Source organism: Symphalangus syndactylus, chromosome 9, assembly GCF_028878055.3.
Source record: "Symphalangus syndactylus isolate Jambi chromosome 9, NHGRI_mSymSyn1-v2.1_pri, whole genome shotgun sequence".
Taxonomy (NCBI): Eukaryota; Metazoa; Chordata; class Mammalia; order Primates; family Hylobatidae; genus Symphalangus; species Symphalangus syndactylus.
Window position 1 is genome coordinate 119,274,407 of NC_072431.2, and position 20,864 is coordinate 119,295,270.

A 20,864-nucleotide genomic window follows, 5' to 3' on the forward strand; every position below is an offset into this window, starting at 1 on the left:
ATAGTACTTAATTGTGATTAAAACTTAAGCCATAGCAAGTCAGGGAGTATATATAAATAGGAGAATTTTAAATGAGATTGGATTCTGAAACAAAAGGATTTTATAGCACATGCAACATAGCTGAAACAAGTCATGGTCATTTGAGGAAAAAAGGTCATTATATATTTTGTCTATTTAAAATATTATTTTGTAAAATATTAAATATTTTTGCCAATGAGTACTTTACACTTAAGCTTCATTTAAGTGCAAATACAGTACTTCAGTATATTTTTAATATTAAAAAATATGTATTGGGTTTACCTTAAATTCTTTAGAACAAAAGGCTGGGCAAATGAAAATTTACTACTTATTCTTTTCGCTTCAGAGTTGAAATAAATTTTTTCACGTGTTTCTATTTCTCAATTATAAATATAATTTGTAGATTTTTTCATCTTATTAATGATGTAAGCTAAATGTATATAACTCAAAGTGCAATCTTAGTAAGAAGCTACATCTGTAGCTTGATGCTTGATTGTAGTTTGCTCAAAAACAGTAAGATAACAAATGACATCAGAAGGAAAATTGAAGTGTTTTTTAAAACATACAATGATACTAGTCACATTGTTGAATCATTTATCTTTTTATTTTTCTAACGCAAAATGTATTTCACAAAATCTCTAAAGTGCAAATGGGTGCATGAAAAAGAAGAGGATAAAGTACATCTGTGAAGTCGAAGATATTAAATGGCTGAAAAAAATAGCCAAGTGTTTAACAAAAAGTAGAAGTCCTATGTTCTAATCTTCCTAAACCTCCTTCCAACTTTCTGGAAGGAACCACTTTAACTGTTTCTATATTTAAATTCTAAGGTGAATGCCCAGAGTTTCCTAACTATCTGCTATGCTGCTATTTTTACATGAGACTCTAACCCATTTGCTCCATATGATACCATTTTAATGACACCTAATATGACACCATTTTAAATTGATCTCTTGGATACCTTTATAACTTTCTAGATGTTTAATGTAGAACTATATTACTTGGCTCACCAACTATGGACAATGTCCCTTGATTGTCAACTTTGTAAGTTCAGGTTATCCTAAAGTTATTTCCCTTCTCTTCTGTTCAGACACTTACATTGTAAGGATTGGTAACATTGTGCTATGTAATAAAAATGTTAAGTCTTTTGTGCTTGTCTGCAGTAGTGGTGGTGGTAGTAATAGAAAGCACTCACATAGTTCCTGCTTTGTGCCCAGCCACATTACATATACGTGTTATTTATAATGCACACACATATACAGACATAGGTACTTTACATATATTAAGCTTATGTAATCATTAGGCTCACTTTGTGGTATAGGTAATATTGTGGTAATATTATGGTCCTCATTTTACTGACAAGAAAATTTAAGGTACTTAGCAAGTGGTAGAGCTGAGTAGATTAGTTTCCAAAAGTTGAAAATCAGTGAATATTGTTTATTGTTATCACTAGGTAGAATGTTTATTTGCAGTTAAAATGTTAGATTTTCTTTCTTGCACAACCATATATTTTTGTAGCTTTTGGTTTTCTTTATTGCTGCCTGTTTTTGTGTAAAATATTTCAAATTCTCTCTTCCTAATTACAGCCTATAGGGGCCCTTATAAGATTCTCCAGTTTTCTTAAAACAGTGACTTCTCCCACCTCATCCTTTTTGGAGGTGATTATTTATGTGATTTGAGCACTGTGAATTTTTATGACATCAAAATTTGAAAACATTTAATGTGAGATGAGAAGTATCTTGCAGTTTTATGATACCCTTTGAAATAATTGGAAGCATCATGTGCTCTGCCAGGGCATTATAGGAGAGGCTGATTTTTCTCAGTATCACAAGAGCCCTCTGAACACAACTCTACTAATAAGTTTATCAACTTAAAAATATTTATTTAGTATCAAAAGACTCAAAGTTTAACCCACTTGAAATGTATACAAGAAGAGCCTCTGATTTTAAAATAAATTACAGTTGCCTCTCAGTATTCATGGGGGATTGATGGGTTCCAGGACCCTCTCAGATACCAAAATCTATGGCTCCTCAAATCCCTTCTACAAAATGGCATAGTATTTGCATATAATTTATGCACATCCTCCTGTATGCCTTAAATCATTTCTAGATTTGTTATACTACTCAACACAACGTAAGTGCTATGTAAATAGTTGTTATACTATATTTTAAAATTGTGCATTATTTTGAGTTTTTCCCCAAATGTTTTCTTTTCTTTGGAGATGGTCTTGCTCTGTTGCTCAGGCTGGAGTGCAGTGACCTCCTAGGCACAAGTGATCCTCCTGCCTCACCCCTCACCCCTCGCGAGTAGCTGTGGAACTACAGGCATGCACCACCATCATACTCAGCTAGTTTTTTTTTTTTTTTTCTTTAGTAGAGCTTGAAGTCTCACTATATTGCCCAGGCTGGTCTCAAACTCCTGAGCTCACTATCCACCCACCTCAGCCTCCTGAGTAGCTGGGACTACAGGCACATGCCACCACACCTGGCTAATTTCTTTTTTTTTTTAATGTAGAGATAGAGTCTCACCATGTTGCCCAGGCTAGTCTCTAACCCCTGGGCTCAAGTGATCCTCCTTCCTTGGCCTCCCTAAATGCAGGGATTACAGGTATGAGCCACTGTACCTGGCCTTTTCCTGAATATTCTTGGTCCGTGGTTGGTTGAATCTGTGGGTACAGAACCCTTGGACATGGGGGGCCAGGAGGGCCCATTGCATTTTTTAATCACGTACCAAAAAATAATATTTTACCCCCTCTACTGGAAATAAATAGAACTTCATTTGTATAGTTCTGCCTAGACAACAGGCATATTTTTGATGATGTTCTTTTACAGTCATTGAGCCTCTCCCCCATTCTATATCTTCTTTCATTTCTGGCCCAGGTTATATTGGCAAGATTGACAGCTGATTTTGAAACCAATTGACTTTACAAGTGTAAATAAAAATATAGTGGTTAAGACTATAAAAATACAGTGGTGGTGCATGCCTGTAGTCCCACAGCTACTTGCAAGGGGTGAGGAAGGAGGATCACTTGAGCCTAGGAGGTCACTGCACTCCAGCCTGAGCAACAGAGCAAGACCATCTCCAAAGAAAGGAAGTCAGACTAACTGGGGGCTTGAGTGTCAGTTTTATCACTAATTATATATGTGTCTTTGGGCACATTGGTATTTGTACCTCAGTTTCCTCACTTATAAATTGGGGCTAATAATAGCTATTTCACAAGATGGTTGAGTTAATAATGATAAAACTTCTACATCAGTCTGGATTAGTAAGCATTCATTAAGCTATTACCGCTGCCACCACTGTCACCATCATTGTCACCACCACTTTCCCACATTGCTACCAGATGACCTTCCTAAAGTGATTAGTTAATATTGATCGCCTCTTTAAAGTTTTCAGGTGGGTTGCTTTTGTTTCCCAGATGTCACTACTCCCAGATGTCACTACTCTTTGCAGTTGCTATTAAGGCCTGTCTTTCCTAATAAATAATTGGCAGAATTCATAGTCAGGTATGGCTGAGGGGAATCTGTTGTTATTCTCTCGAATCACTCCTTGAACAGTCAGCATCATCTTTTGGTCTTTCATGTTATGTGTTGGTTCTTGCTTAACTGTTAGGATGATTGCTGTATCTTTTGTCATTAGTGCAAAATCTAGACTTATTTGTATTTCTGTAAGTGTGGTTATATCTATATTGGTTATTTTACAGATCTGGGTAAATCGAGGAATTTAAGGATGTAATTCTTTAGTTTTGTAAAACTGCTGCTCTTCCCTGGTCAGGTCTAGAAATGGCTTTATTATTTTGGATCTGCGAGGATATATCGTAGAGTTCCCTCTAACTTTCTGGTTGAATGTCACCTTAAAAAATGGGACATTATTGAAAAGTCAAAACAAGTAAAACCTTCCAAAGCATTGTGTTTCATAACAGGAGACCTTTCTTTTTCTTACTTGAGTGTGTATAAGTGTTTTTTGTCCTTTTTGTGCACTGGCCACATATATTGTTTTCAACGAAAGACTGTTGCGCTTCTCAAGTGCCATTTCTCTTCCACTTGTGGCATGTTCTTTTAGTCCTCTGCCCATTGACTGAGACATGTTAGATTTTGGGTCTCAGTGGCTCTGTTTAGACTTGAGGTTTAAATAAGTTTTGATTCTTTAAAAAACATTACTCCTACCAACTGTTAAGGTGTTTTCTGTTTTATAATTTTATTATAACATTAATTTTTAATAAAACATTTATAATATGAACTCATTTCTTGCTAAAAATCCTATAAAAAGCATCAGCAGTCCATTTTGCTTCACTCTTTCCTGTAGTACATTCTCTCTCTCTTTCTCTGCCAACTGACGGGTTGATTCTTTTGGTATTTAACTACCTATTTTGACATGTTTCTAAATTGCTGTCTCCTCATTAATCTTATTCCTTTTATGGAAAATCTGGGTTTTTAATTCAAGAAATTTTACATGCAAGAAATTTCACTTCTTTCAGTTAATGTAGAGAAGTAGATTGTAAATTTTCTTAAAGTCAGAAAATGACTAAACATATATGTCAGGACATTATACAATTATATAATTAAAGCCCTGATGTTGGTGAAATTTGTTTCTTTTACTTTCTTCATTATGTTGGGTATTATAATGTTTGCATGTTTTGTGGATCTTTTCCCAGTTTCTCAAAGTGAATACTAAGTTTAGCTTTGTACTTGGTTTCTCTCTTCTCCTTGTACCTCTTCTTTTTTGTTTAAATAACAAACACAATAAAGGCTATGAATTTTCCTTGGAGCACATGTTTTTCTGTGCCTCCAGAGTTTTTTTTTATATGAAGTGCTATTTTCATTGTTTTCTTTTGATTTATTTGTCTTTAATTTATTTTATTTATTTATTTATTTATTTATTTATTTATTTATTTATTTGAGACAGAGTCTTGCTCTATTGGCCAGGCTGGAGTGCAGTGGCGCAATCTTGGCTCACTGAAACCTCCACCTCCCAGGTTTAAGTGATTCTCCTGCCTCAGCCTCCCAAGTAGCTTGGATTACAGGCGCCTGCCACCTGGCCCGGCTAATTTTTGTATTTTTAGTAGAGACAGGGTTTCACCATGTTGGCTAGGCTGGTCTTGAACTCCTGACCTCAAGTGATCCACCCGCCTCAGACTCCCAAAGTGCTGGGATTACAGGTGTGAGCCACTGCGCCCAGCCTCATTTTCTAATTTTCTTGGAGTAGAGTCAGCCAATGTAATCTATACAAACATTTTAAAAGGGATGTTTTAAAGCCTATGTTACCTTATGATTGATTTTTATCAGTGTTCTATGGATACATGTAAAACTTCTAAACTTTATTCAAGGATAGCATTAGGAGATATACCTAATGTAAATGAGGAGTTAATGGGTGCAGCACACCAACATGGTGCATGTATACATACGTAACAAACCTGCACGTTGTGCACATGTACCCTAGAACTTAAAGTGTAAAAAAAAAAAAAAAAGAGATAGAAAAGTTCTATGTATAATTATTAAATGAGCGTGTGGGTTGTTTTGGTCAATTATACTGTGTCTGTACTCATTGTATTTTATGAGATCTGTCAATTTATGACAAGGATATATTGATTTCTCATTTAACTATTTTTAAATCTTCTAATTAAATACCTTTTGCTTTATATAATTTAGATTTTTACATTTTTTATCCTATTTGGTACTCTCAACATTGAATTCCACATGATCTGATATTAATCTAGCACTCATAGTTTCTTTTGGGGGCATTTAGCTGATATTTCTTTGCCCATCCCATTATTTTAAACTTTTTTCAATCATTTGATTTTAACTATTTCTTGTAACAGCCTTTATCTGATCTTTGTCTTTTTAGCCCAGTCTGACGGTTTATTTTCCAGAGGGGGAATTCAGTTCTTTCATTTTTATTCTAAGTTATACTTGATCTTATTTACTGTCTTTTCACCTTGTTCATTATTCATATTTGTGACTTTTTTAACTTTTCTTAATTTTGCCTATATTTTCAAATAGATATTCATTTTCCATTTTCCCTTTGTTTATGTGACAGTTCTGTAGTTTTCCATTTCATAATCCATTTCAATTGCTCATAATCCAATTTTTCTTCCACTTTAACATGAAAAAAGATACTAGCACTTTCTTTGACCTTGACACCCTAATCCTTCTCTTTCATTCCTAAATTTCTGTGGAAATAATTTAGTTGTTTAGGTCGATTGTTAGACTTTTCTGTGTCAGGAATTCATGTTGAGGACTTATATTACAGTTTAATTTAGATTTAAATGTGTATATTGTGCAAGATACATTGTACCCCTCATTTCTTCCCTTTCCCACACATAAAACGTTTCTGGTTCAGTTATTGTTTGACTATACTCTTTTCTCAAGTCCTTTCCTTTGGCGGGGACAGTGGTTGATGTGCTGTTTGAATTCTTAAATTTTGGCAAATACTTCTTTCACATCGGACTGTGTGTGTGGGATATTTGGGTTCTACTTCTTTTTCTCCCAGCTGTCTGGATGTTACTGTTCTTTCTTCTAGATTGCAGTATTACAAATGAGAAGCACATTGTGAGTTTAATTATTATTCAATTTTAAGTAATTATTCTTTCTGGATAATTGTCAGGTTTTTTTTTTCTTTTCTTCTTCTTCTTTTTTTTTTTTTTTTAAAGTATAGGAATTGTAGTGTGATTTTTCCTGGGCGTCATTTCTCACTATCTTTGCCTGGATCTCGGAGAGCTCTGTGAGATTGTAATTCAGCCCTCTCTTTAGTTTATGAAAATTTTTTTCCATATTACTTTAATTATTACCTCTTCTGTCTTTTCTCTTTCCTCCTTCTGGAACTCTTCTTATGGCTGTATGTTAGGTTTCCTTGATCCATTCAAGGCTCTTCTCTTTTTCCCATTGTGATTTTCATCGCTTTGTATTTTTACCAATTTGTACTTTGAAATATCATTCATTTGATCTTTTATACTGCCAGTTAGCATCGATCTTCTACTTTATCTACTGAATTATTCAGCTTGAGAATATCAATATTTAAATTTTAGTTTTTAATTAAACATTTTTTCTAGAAGTTATTTTTTATACTTAACTTGATTCTCCTTAAGTAGTCATACTGCTTTTGACGTCAATATTTCATCTTTCTCCTCCAGAAAATCTGTTAGATCTGCTTCCTTCTATTTCCTCCCACCCTTAAGTATGTCACTTATATGTGCATTGGGTTTGAGGTTGAGCTGTTAGGGGACTTTAGGCTGTTGTAATTTTATAAGTGATGAAAGGTAAAGGCATCTCAACCTGCACAGTAGCAGCAAGCATATTATCTATTTCTTGTTTATACACCTAGAGGATTCTGTGCCTTCCTTCTGATCTCCTTACATTCTGCAGCCCTAAGAGCAGACTCTCCTCCTATATCAAGTGCCTTCTGAGTGCTGGGAAGGCTGGCCATACTTGTGTGTGTGAAACTCTCCTGGATGCTGGGTATGGTGGCATGTGCACCTGTCGTCCCAGTTTCTTGGGAGTCCGAGGCAGGAGGATCACTTGAGCCCAGGAATTCCAGGCTGTAGCATGTAGTGATCATGCCTGTGAATAGCCACTGCATTCCAGCCTGGGCAACACAGCAAGACCCCATCTCTAAAAAAACAAACTCTTTTGGGTCAAGCAGAGCAAATCCTGCACAAATTATTTTTCTCAAGATGCCCATAAGCCTGTGGCCACATTCTTCAGGCCACTGCCTGCTGCCCCCAGAGCTGACTAGTTCAAGAGAGGTAAATGGGGTTAGATTTGGGATTGAAGTGGGGAAAGTAAATCAAATTCAAGGCCTCCCCTGACCCCAGAATTCTGAATTTTAATACTGCATTCGTAGTTTCAGTTAACAGTAATTGTGCTAAACCTCACTGGCTATGATCCTGCCACTGCACAAAGCTATTTGTAGTTTCAGATGGCCTGTCATCCCTCTGTGTTATTCATTGTTTGTTTAATGACATTTTAGAGGAGACTTGTATTTTGGAAACTTACCTTTGACTATCATGGTTTTTCCTACTCCTACATGTGCATAACCTCTTGGACCACACTACAATTTTTAGGAAGTGTCCTTGTAAAAATGCAGTTTGAACAAATAAACTTCTAGGAGAGTTTGTTGGTTTTGATAAGTAAAACTCTTCTGGGAGAGTTTGTCTATATGCAAATTTCATTGAACAAAATGTGATTGATCTGAAAATCTTTCACAAGACAGAAGCCAGTTAAAGTAGAACAGAGACCAAAAATAAGAGGGATAGCCAGCAGGAAGAAACAGAAGCCAAGAATCAGCTATGAGTTGTCAGTGGTTCTTAGAAGTAGACATGGAGATAACATGGAAACTGAAAGCCACATATAATCAGAAAACCTTATTCTGGCCAGTAGTTCTGATTTTTTTCTTAAGTCCTCTACTTGAGTTGCTGACAAGTAGTATTAGAAGAGATTAAACATTAAAGATACCCATTCTGTTCCAAGAAATTAAAACAAGGAAGCATTCAGTGCAATCTGAATAGATGAGAGAAAATATTGTATCCTATAGTCACAGGTTGTAAAGTTAGTGCAAATATATGTATATTTATGTTTAAACAATCATTTGCCTTAAATATTTGAGATTTGAATTATGCACACATGCTCTCTGTGTTAGATTGCTTGATATTCAGTTTGTCCTAATCAGCCTCAGGCAAAGAGAATTTGAATTATACATGTGTAAACTTTACATTGAATGGTAATTAGTCTGTGCTGCTCAGTGGTACTTAATGTTGAGGTTAATGGTTAATTGAAAAATTTAAAAAGCCAGTGACAAGACCCCCATATATATTATATATATATCAAATATACATATTTATATATAATAAATATGTATTTATATATAATAAATATGTATTTATATATTATATATATAAATATCAGATAGGCTGAAAATCAGTGAAAGCGTTTAATCTGTGTCAGTGACAATTTAATGCCTGGCTGTGTATCTAAGCCACTGTTTTACATTTATTACATGTACAAACATGGAGACCGGTGACAATATATTTGAACTTTGACATTTGTCATGGGCCCAGGCCAAAGAAAATGCTGCCTTAAAAACTGCTCTCTCCCCTTTATTTTTTAAATTTTATTTAAGACATTGTTACGGAATGTGTTTGTCCTCTTAACTTTTGTTCTCTTAGCTTAAAGATTTTTGAGGTGGTAATTACAAAAAAGGAAAGAACAAGAATGTCTGGGTCACTTGCTTGTACCAAGATTTATTGAGTGGATAAAAAGGTAACAGTAGACATTCAATACCCAGACCAACATGAGAAGTAAAACATTATAAAAAGATATATTTCTAGAGTTTTTTACCTAGCATTATATGCATATAATTAAAAAAGGAACTTAACTTTTTTATGACACAAGAAGCTGTGTCAGATACCAATGTGTACCCTGAATTAAAGAATTCCAGTTTGTTCTAAAGAAGGATTTTAAACATATATCATGGAAGGATCTATACAGAAGTTTTATTTTCCTTCCTGGTACTGGAGTGTTGCTGTATTTGAAATATGTTGGTAGGTTAAAAATTGTATGCTTTTAAAACTTATTTACAAAATATGTGTATAATACTTCATATAGGTTGAATATTAAACAGTGATACTTGGGTATTCTAGAGCCATAATTAGAATACTGATTGCAAATTTTCAAAATTCAGTAAGTCAACAAGCCAAACTCAAGGATATTAGATTTCAAAATGTTCTTCCTTAATTTAGTTTGTCCATTATACTTTATTTTAATTATTCATAGTATTGCTTAACATGACAGGAAATGTCTTGTAATAGAATTTATAAAATAATGAAATTTCAGTAATATGAATCCTATCTTTAGAATTTTCCTTTTAAATCTCAGATTATGATGTTTTCTAAGGAATTATCTAATTTGGTGCATAAAGACAAGTCTTTGCTTAGTAACTTCATCCAGTTTAGAATTTTGAAACCACTCCAGAAAATAAATGGAATAATTTTGTTATATGTCATTTTGTTGTTGAGCAAATGAGACAAAAAAAATTTATTAAGAAACCAAAAAATATATTTCTACTAATCTAGAACAGTAAGTTTTCATTTGGATATTACTTTGTGATGCTTATACATGTACCTGTGTATATATTTTTGTTGCTTTGTTTTTGCATAGACCCAATAAGTAGATTGTTCATTTTAGTGAAAAGCATAGCCCCTGCTTGCTTACTGTCCTGTGTCATGCTAGATATTTAAGGAATATAGGATTGGTTTACATATCATTGGGCTTAAGTGGGTGAGTTAGAGGTGAAAGATAATAAGCAAGCCTGAAGATGTAAATTCTAGTTGAAAATTTGGACATTTATTTGTCTTTGGTTCCATTAGGAGGTGGAAGTAAGCAAGAAAGAGCTCTTCTTTTAGTATTGATGTGGATTTTTGCATGTCCAGGATCTACTCTGTTTCTTATTCTTACTATTAATGGTAGAGGTTCACAAAGATGGTAAGTATGGACTTAGATTTTGTTCCTAAACAGAAAGATTATATACAGGTTATATATTCTGATATGTTTATATGAGTGGAAAAATTGATCACATTTAAAATGAAATAGGCAGCAATTACCTCTTTTCTCATGATCAAAATACAGTAATTGCTAAAGACTTTCTAGTCCATTTGATGGTTAGGTGAAATCTTTGTTCTGTTAACTTCCTTTTATTTTTTTCCTAGTGGGTGAGAGATACAGTTCTTAACTGATGGAATTTTGTACAGCATAAAAATAATTGCTTTTTATCTCAAATTGAGAATTACTTTATTTCTTTTGGGGAGGGTTTATGATTCCTTATATTGCAAAGCCATTTGAAATTTAATGTAATCTGACCTTACTATGTGAAGCTGGGCTATTTTTCTGCCTCCTTCTCAATCTTGTTCTATAGCTGGGTGTTGTTCCCCAAATACAATCTGTGCTTTGCTCCCTGTTGTTTTAGTTTATTCTGGTCCTTGGTCTCTTAAGTACCTTTCCATTCTTTTCATTCTAGTAGTTACCTGTTTATCCTCCAGGACCTAATTCAGATGTTACTTCTTTATGAAGTTTTGAATTATTCTTCCCCCCATGCTCTCAACAGAACTAAATAGTTCCCTTCTTTTAGTTGTCAACAACTATCAATCATAGATACATCATAGTTATTAAGAGTGGGGGCCATGTGTTATTCATCCTTGTATCTTCTAGGACAAGCAGTAGTTAACATTTGTTGAATTGAAATGTTTTAAAACTCCATGCTTCAGATGATTAAGAAAACATCTTTCCTCATTAAATTCTTCGATAATAACCTACTCTCACCTGTTTCTCGCATACACTATTCTCACCTGTTATATTGTGGTTTTTGGTTTATATTAAAATATTTTTGGTATTTTAATGATAGCTTGACAGGAATCAAAGAAGGATCATTTTATGTAGATCTCTTTTGACTCTTCATTGCTATTTAGTTTTGAGAGTTTCATTTTCTTCTCCCCTTTTTGCAGGACCCTAATAGGAGTATTCATACCAGCAGCAGCAGCAGCAGCAGCAGTAGCAGCAGCAGCAGCAGCAGCAGCAGCAGCAGCAGTAGCAGCAGTAGCAGCAGCAGCAGCAGCAGCAGCAGCAGCAGTAGCAGCAGCAGCAGCAGCAGTAGTACCAGTTTTTCAAAGCCTCACAAATTAATGAAGGAGCACAAGGAAAAACCTTCTAAAGACTCCAGAGAACATAAAAGTGCCTTCAAAGAACCTTCCAGGGATCACAACAAATCTTCCAAAGAATCCTCTAAGAAACCCAAAGAAAATAAACCACTGAAAGAAGAGAAAATAGTTCCTAAGATGGCCTTCAAGGAACCTAAACCCATGTCAAAAGAGCCAAAACCAGACAGTAACTTACTCACCATCACCAGTGGACAAGATAAGAAGGCTCCTAGTAAAAGGCCGCCCATTTCAGATTCTGAAGAACTCTCTGCCAAAAAAAGGAAAAAGAGTAGCTCAGAGGCTTTATTTAAAAGTTTTTCTAGCGCACCACCACTGATACTCACTTGTTCTGCTGACAAAAAACAGATAAAAGATAAATCTCATGTCAAGATGGGAAAGGTCAAAATTGAAAGTGAGACATCAGAGAAGAAGAAATCAACGTTACCGCCATTTGATGACATTGTGGATCCCAATGATTCAGATGTGGAGGAGAATATATCCTCTAAATCTGATGTGAGTAGTTCTTATTGGCTTTCTTCCTTTCCCTTATTTTCAGTTTTTATTTCGGATAGCTTCGTAATAAAGAATGAGAGAAGAAAATGAATGCTGAACCATAAAATGGTAGCACAGAGGTAGATCTGGCCTAGAAATGCATTTCCTTAACTAATGGGAAGGAAGAAATGAAGTCATTAAGGAATCTGCAGATTTTTAGGCTGTTATTTAGGTTGTTAAAGGAAGGATATTTCCATAGCATTATAATGGGTCATTTGAATAGCAGCAGAAAATTTCGGTGCTCATCAAAGCTTGGTGTCTATGCTTTCCAATGAATGATGACTTAGGAAAATGAGAAGAATATAATAAGACGTGAATACAAGGGAAAATAAATTGAAAAGAGAAACTTAGAAAATATTAGGGCTATAATGTTGATGTTTTGATCATTGGAATGAAGTAACATGTTTATGTTGATAGAAGGCTGGTGATAGTATTTTTTTTTTGCCAGTTTTATTGAGACAAAATGATGTAACAATATACTACACATATTTAAAATGTATAATTTGATAAATTTTAACATTTGTGTATACCTGTAAAACCAGCCAGTAGCATTTTGAAAAGAGAATATTTAATTTTTTTCTTCATTGTTTAGCCACTGATTTGGAAGTGGTGGGGTATGTGATCTTCACTACAAGTTTTTGCTAATGGGTAGGATTATCCCTTGTGAATGCCTAAGAGAGCATCTGACCATCTAATACCCCTAAAAGGTGTTTTTTGATATTGGGGTTTAAACTCATAATTACAGATTTTCAGCAGTGGAAGGGATTTTCAGATTATCTATTTTAACCTCTGTAATAAACCTTATACTTCTAGTGACAGGGTTGTTACTAATTCAAAAGTATTTGATAATGTTTTTGAAGAATAAACATTACTTTGAAGTTATCTCCTTACTTTCCTATGTTTTCTAATTTTGGCCTTTTTTCAGTTACTTATTAGTAATGATCAGTCCCAATAATCTCCTTACATTGGCTTGACCGTATTTCTAGGCAATGGTCAAGGAAGCTATCTGGCTAAAAATTACTGGCAATCTTAGAATACTTTTCTTTCTGTCCCTTGGGCTGCCCACAGATGTCTCTAGTTTAAATGCTGGCAAAGGCTCTGAGGGCACAGTGGCAGATTTACTGTCCCGGGTTTGCACTGTTCTGGGTAGAAAGCCAGTCAGGGTCGGGACATGGTGCTGACAGTGATCCCCAGTGGTCCACAGATCTCCCTACTCTCTATAGCTAATCTCGAAATTTTAGTAGAAGATCAGATTAGGACAGTAGCATATAAAATACTGGATGTTGGGAAAATTTGTTCCAGTATTTGGTAAAGGCTTTATAGTCATAATTTATGAAATGGAGATGAGAGTTGAATGTGTTTGTTCCAATATCTCAAGTATTTGTTTTTCCTTCTTTGCTTCTTACCTTTCCTCTTAACTCGAAACTTATTCTTAATGCAGATGTTACTTGGACCTTTTTTTGTGTGTTTGACTTTTGTTTCAAATCACCGTGAAATGCTGTTGGGTTGTGATTAGTCAATCAAAATTGTCAAATTTTGCAACTTTGTCTTTTTATATTCTAACACATTGCAATTCTTCTAGTATAGAGGTTTTCAAATCGTGGGTTGTGATTCACTAATGAGCTATGAAATAAGTTTAACATAACACTAGCATTAAAAAAATCAGAAAACATTATAATTAGTAGGGGTAAGTAATGGCTTATGAAAATTTTATTTCAGAGAAGGTGTGTGTGTTTCTTATAGTGGTCAAAATTTTGAAAGGCACCTTTTTAGAATGTTTGCCGATTTATGAGAAGACCAAATGGCGTTCATAAAGCATCATTGAAAGCTCTTTCTACATGAAACACAGATGGTCTTCCTCTTTAGGTAATTTTGTTTATTCTCCTTTGTCTGCCTCTTGCTCCCTCCCATTTATATATGATTTATAAAGTATGTCTTTCTCTTAATAAAATTCTTGTTCAATTTGATGTATTTATTCAAAGTTATACCTTGAAAAGTCTTCTGGAATGAAGAGTTAGAATTGGAAAACTTTACAGTAGATAGTAAATTTTCAAAATGGTATATGACATATTAGAGCCACAAATCCACTGATTACAATAGTAGTTTTTGTAATGTACTCTGCATAGCATTGCTGAGAAAGCCTGTAAAGACTGTCAGGTACTATTTGTGTATAAAACCCAACAGCGGTACTTTCCTTATTAGTCTTCTGGTACTAGTAATGCTTTTATTGTTGTTGCTATTGGTTCAATACTTGAAAAGTAGGTAGCGTAACAGAAGAGAATTAACAAAAGTGATGTCATGTAAACCGTGAACCCAAAGGCCTTTCTATGAGCAAAGGAAGGTGAGAGAGAATTGAAATTCCATTTATCCAGTAGAAAAGATAGGCTTTGTTTGGACTGTCTCCTACCTGGCATCCCTCCTGCCAGCAAGACAAAAGGAACAGGGGACACTTGTAATGGAGAGCACTAAGCTATGGACTGCTATGGACTGCTAGTGCTCTCCATTACAAGTATCCCCTGTTACCTTGGCCAGTAATTGACTTGGTAGCTTGGGGCAGGCCCAACTTCAGGGGAGACTGTGCACATTGTCCTAGTTGTGTGTCTGCCTCTGAATAAGTGTAATTAGATGACCTGATCTCTCTAAGGTCCTTTCCAGCTTTATTATTTGAATATGAGCCAGATTTGTATTCATTTGTGGGACATAGGGTGATGGGTGATTTTAGACATAATGGGCAGAGATCATGGACTTTGGAAACAGAAAAAAGACACAAATCGGAAGAATTTGAAGAATGAGGAAGGCTGGGGAAAATGATTATTTGTCTAGTATGTCTATAAAGAAAACATCTCGCCTCAGTATAGGTCTTATAGTTAAAAAGATGAACATTTTAAAGAACCTTTTCTAGAATCAAATTCGACTCAGGTTTTATATAAAAATGTCAGTAGTATTAAGATGGGTTAGGAGGCTTAGATTATTAATTGATATGGTCCTTTTTGGTAAGATTTTTGTATGCTCTGTATGTGAGAAGAGAGAAAGAAGTTGGACATCCATGGTTTGTATGTATGGCTGGTGTTTGAGGGATCGATCACTTATTTGTTGATAAGTGAAAGGTAGGTAGATAGGTAATTAGAATTCTGCCGTCTAGTGTCGGACAGGCTGTGTTTTAAATTTCAGTGCCACCAGTGATCTTGGGCAAATAATTTAACTTTCTCTGTTTATTAGTTTCCTCTTTTATAAAATGGAGATCATAATAGTATCTTCTTTGTAGGATTATTGTTGAAAATTTAATAAATCAAGGTGGGTGAAACGTTAACACACCAATAAAAAAATGTTAGTTAGCTATTGCTATGTATGATTTGACTTCTGGGAACCTATATAACCTGTAGCTTTGAAAGAGATTTTTTGATATTCAAAAATACTGCAGAGCTCTGGTGTCCTTTTTCAAGGGTGTGGATTTATATGCTGCAATATTTGGTACTCTAAGCCACTTTGTTTTGAATTTTGTCTTTTGTCACTTTGCTGTGAATTTTGTCATCACAAGGTGTATGGTCTTGATGTTGATATGGTTCTGTTACATGATCAGTGTAAAAATACAAGATAAAAAGTCTTAAGTTTTAAGCTGAAAGATAAGCCAAAGTTTCTCAGATCTTTCAGCTTTTTAATTAAATGAGATAAAGGACAAGAACGTACCAAGTACTGCACTGGGTAGGCACTTGGTAGATTTTTGTTTTTTCATTTTTGTTTTTTGCTGTTGCTGTTAAAATATTCTAAGAAATGATTTATCTTTGAGTTACTGTTAATATAACTGAAAGAATAATTTTTAAATACATTTTGTGATTATTGAAATGTTTCTCATAAAGAGATCTAATGCTGTCACATGAAAGTTTGTCAATAATTTTCCCCTACAGAAGAATTTGGTAGGGGCTTGGATAAGGTAGACAGGCAGAAGGACTGTGTTATAGTGGGTGAGCATTTAGCAAATACAGAAAGCATGATAGGGGAATGTTTTTGTTAAGAATATTTTACATTCAAGAACTGAGGCTATTTCCATTAGAGTACAGTGGTTCCTGGTTTAGGAGTTCATCTCATTGGGGTACATAATGTTCCACTGTGCTTACTGTTTAGTGGGTAAGTGACTGGTGACTGACACTAACAGCTGCAAAGGGAATGTATCAGTGTCAACTAAAGGTTTATAATTGTATTTTTTATTAACCTACTTAAACTTTAATTGATAATAGGGAAAAAAACAAATATCTTTCACCTCTTCTGTAATTTCCCTGTTTTTGTTTTTCATATAATTTTGCTCCTGAAGAGAAGTGTATAGAGTTGATCCTGTCTTCTGATATGAAGAAGTTTGGTATTCACAGCAGAGGAGGAAAAAAAACAGTAAATGAAAATTGAAATAACCACGTATGATCAGATTCAGTTATGGTGGTAATTTTCTTATCATTGCCTTCCTCTTTCTTGCCTTACTTTGAGGATTTAATCATAATTTTAAAGTGAAGAAGTAAAAAGTTTTAATGATCTTTCCCTGAAAATGGACAAATTACATTTGGCAAAATGTTACATCCTTCAGCCTGCAGCATGAGAAGAGAGATTTCAGTCATGTCTTTTGATAGTTGGAGCTTACCAAGGGGTTTTCTTGGAGAAAACCTTCTTGAAGGAGAAAAACAAAATCTCATCAGATGGCAGCATTTTTCCCAAGGGTGGATGGTGATTCCGATGCAGGATAAGTGCTTTAAATCACCTTACCAGAAATTTCTTTCAAAAAGAAAAAAAAGGAAGAAGGAAAAAAAGAACTTCCCTTCTTTTGTTGTTTCTCATTTCCTCCCACCCCACCCTGTATATTGCCCTGCTTAAACTGTCTGGAGCTGGTAGTAAACGTCCTGCTGTTGAAGCATTGGCCTTAGGTTTTTATGTGATGGAAGGTTGTTGCAGTCAGAGAAGAAGGTCTTTATTGTGTTTTCAAAGTGGCTTTTTAATGACTTGTAATTCCAGCACATGCAAGAGCTGTAAAGTCTGTAAGTATGGTGAGGGAGCAGCTGGAGAGGCCATTCATTAAAGGGCTGCCCCAGCTCTCCAGGGGGCAAGTTCTCATTGGAGGCTCCTGTTTTCTGTGTTTTATAACTGGAGGTAAAAATTCCTGAAGGCTTACAGTTCTTCCTCTGGTAAATTCTGCTCAATGTGGAACATTAATTAAAATTACCGGACGAAAGTTAACTTTGTTGGGTGCATGGAGATATTTCACCTGTCCCTATTTTCTAACGCATTTTTTTTTTCTGTGTTGGGTGTGATCACGCTGAGGAGGAGGCAGCCTTGCCAACCAGCTGTTCATTTATTCATCCATATTCCTGGTTTATTTGAAAAAAGCAGTTAAAAAGGAGATTAAAAAAAAAACAGAGGCCTTTTTGTTTCCTTGTTACAGTACATACTAGGCCCAGTGTGGTGTCTCAGTTCTTAAATTAAGTAATTCCTTAGAAGCCCTTGGGTAGCAGAAGGTTGTGAATACACAGGGGCTCTATCTTTGCAAAGCTGGTTGTCATCAACAATTGGCAAAACTCAGCATTTCCACTCACATGTATTGAGCCAGAATCTCTCTTCCAATAAATTCTGTGAGCCTTCTTTAAGAGAGCTACATCACCTATTCAATGCATTATTGTTTCTTGCTTTATGACCTATGCATTTGATGGAATTATCCCATTTGTCATCTTTAGACATAAAGCCAACAATGGGACTCAACATGGCCTTCGCAGGACTAGCATTACCATACCACAGAGATGCCTTATAGCCACAGCTAAACTTGAGTGTTTAGTCTGTGTTAGTCACCCTTCTGTGTACTTAACATGATTTAACTCATTCACCCCTCAAGACAGCTCTATGAAATAGGTATTATTATTATTATTGCCATTTTATAAATGAGAAAGCTGAGGCTCCAAGATGAAGAATCTTCCCCAAGGTTGCCATCTTTAAAAGTGATGGAGCTAGGATTTGAACCCACTTGGTAGGTAGTGTACCTACCTAAAAGGAGGTTGGTGATAAAACAAATCTTATTCTTCCTTGGATTCATACTGAAATTGTAGAGGTGTGCTTCATGAAGTTGGCAGTGCTGCTGGGAATGCCTTGAATATCTCATATTGTCCCCCATATGAATCCTGTTTCTTTGACCTGTTGGTTTGGGCTTTACCAGTGGCCTTCAGGAGGTGACAGGTTGTCCTCATAGGTGGATTTGGCATGCAGAGCCAGGATTGAGGGAAGAGCTGTGAAACATCCAGGAGCCTCTAGCTTCTTACACATCCTCACTTAAAATAAAACTGACTCTCTTGGGTCTAGATTGCACCTTGTTATACTATATCATCAGGATTATTTTTCTGTTTCCAGAGTTTTTCCCATGTGCTTTTGCAAGAGAATTTATGTTTCACAGAGCTGAGCTGCAATATCAACCTTTCCCAGAAGATGCCACCAAATAACAAATGGTGTCCTCCAGTTTGGAGACTCCTTTCTGAATTTTCTAGTTACATTTTGTAAATTCATGTTATAACCTCTCTAAGTTATTCAAAATGTAGGCTGTGCTTTTTTTGAATTAGGAGACAGGATAATGCAATGGTAGGAGTAGAGGGTTGTTTTCTTTTGGTGTCTATGTAATTATTTAACCAAGTTTGAGAAATTGTTCTCAGAGGGTTACAATTTATGACTGTAAACTTTGCAAGCAGTGTCAAGGTCCACAAAGAAAAATCACTCCTAAGTGGCTTCCTTAGGTCACCAAAGGTGATTGTGCAGTGATATATTCCCAGATAAAGTCAAAGATCCTTCTATGAAGCAGGATAGTATGGAGAAGCATTTACTAAAATGTTTGAAGACAACACTTTTATCTTTGAATTCTGAAAATATAGAGGTTAGGGATGTGGGAGTACAGGGATAGGAAGAAATATTCAGAATCTGTGACACAGAAAAGGTAATTTTCTTGCCTTTCATGGTCATAGAAGGAAAATACGTATATGGGGGCCTCAGGTATTACTTTAAATAAATAGAGAAAGAAAGAAATTACTAGAGCGCCCCTGGTTTGAGACCTCAGTGCTTAGAATCACAGTATTGGTTTTTAAAAAATAAATTGCTGACCTTTGCTTTATTATGTGACCCTTCTATTTTTTTAAGTATGATAAACCATTGTGTCACTTTAAGTTATTAAAAACATTTTCTTCTAGATGTGTTTAATGGTTTGTAATATTCTTTGATTACTCTAATGATGTTCAGTAACGCTTAAAAATATGTATGTGGTAGGTACTTCCTATGTACGGGCACTGCGTGAGGTGGTCCAGATAGTACAAAGTTAGAATTTAAGCTGGTCTTTGAAGGAAAGAGGCATGAATTAGTAGAGATGAGGGTGTGGGGTCAGTGGGAGAAGACTTTCTATTTATTTTTGAAACAGGGTCTCGCTATATGGCCCAGACTGGTCTCAAGCTACTGGGCTCTAGTGATCCTCCTGCCTCAGCCTCCCAAGTAGCTGCTGGGGCTACAGGAGAAGGCTTTTTTTTCTTTCTTTCTTTCTTTTTTTGTTTTGTTTTTTGTTTTTTGTTTTTTTGTTTGTTTTAGGTGGAGTCTCGCTCTGTTCTCCAGGCTGGAGTGTAGTGGTGCAATCTTGGCTCACTGCAGCCTCTGCCTCCTGGGTTCAAGTGATTCTCCTGCCTCAGCCTCCCGAGAAGCTGGAACCACAGGCGCGCACCACCATGCCCTGCTAATTTTTGTACTTTTAGTAGAGGCGGGATTTCACCATGTTTGCCAGGCTGGTCTCAAACTCCTGACATCAGGTGATCCACCCTCCTCGGCCTCCCAACATGCTGGGATTACAGACATGAGCCACCACACCTGGCAAGAAGGCATTCTTGATAAGAGGAAACAACTTGGAAAAAAAACACAAACAATTGATGACAAATTGTGTAAATAGTTTGTATTGTCCTCTCTGAGAATGAAGAAGAATCTCATAAATAAATTCCTGCAGTTAATTTATCAAACTAGTTTACTGGGAATGAAAGAAACCTTATTGAACTCTACTCCCTCCATGGTAGACATGTGCGGGACTCTTTTATTTTATATCTTCTTACTTAATCTATACAATAGGTAAGATAGCTTTTGTTCTCATCTTACAGGTGGAAGTGACAGAGCAAGAATTCGAATCCAGGTCTGAATAATGCCAAATTTCATGCTTCTTGTATTGTACCACTGATTAAACCTTGTTCAAAGGGAAGTCATGTTGAATTAAAACCACTGTGATATTGACTAAACATTTTTGAGAAAATAAAATTTAGTAATGTTAACTTTCCCATCATCTGACATCCTCTGACCATCTGGTAGTGGTGCCACATTCTGGTGAAAAGGGAAGAGTAAGAAATAAAATGTAGCCACAGGACTTGGAAACTTGGGTGTGAGTAATGGATGCAAAGGAGACTCTGGCATGATTTCTAAAATGCTGATTGAGTCTGGCTTTGTATAACCTAATATCATTTTCTGAGAAGCAGAATTGCAGGAAGTACTGAAAACCTGTGGTACCTTAGAGTCTATCTGAGGGAACTTTTCCCTAATGTACTATCTTATTAGGTTGTTTCATATATCTCATTTCTAG

General features: G+C 35.5%; 1 protein-coding gene across 2 annotated transcripts in view; it reads left to right on the plus strand.

Moving 5' to 3' along the window:
• MLLT3 (MLLT3 super elongation complex subunit) overlaps positions 1-20,864 on the plus strand; it is a 284,574-nt gene that overhangs the window by 202,028 nt on the left and 61,682 nt on the right. For both annotated transcript variants that reach the window (XM_055294120.2, XM_055294121.2), the window contains exon 5: positions 11,507-12,211. In XM_055294120.2, coding sequence (XP_055150095.1) covers positions 11,507-12,211 — 705 coding nt within the window. The remainder of the gene's footprint in view (positions 1-11,506; positions 12,212-20,864) is intronic.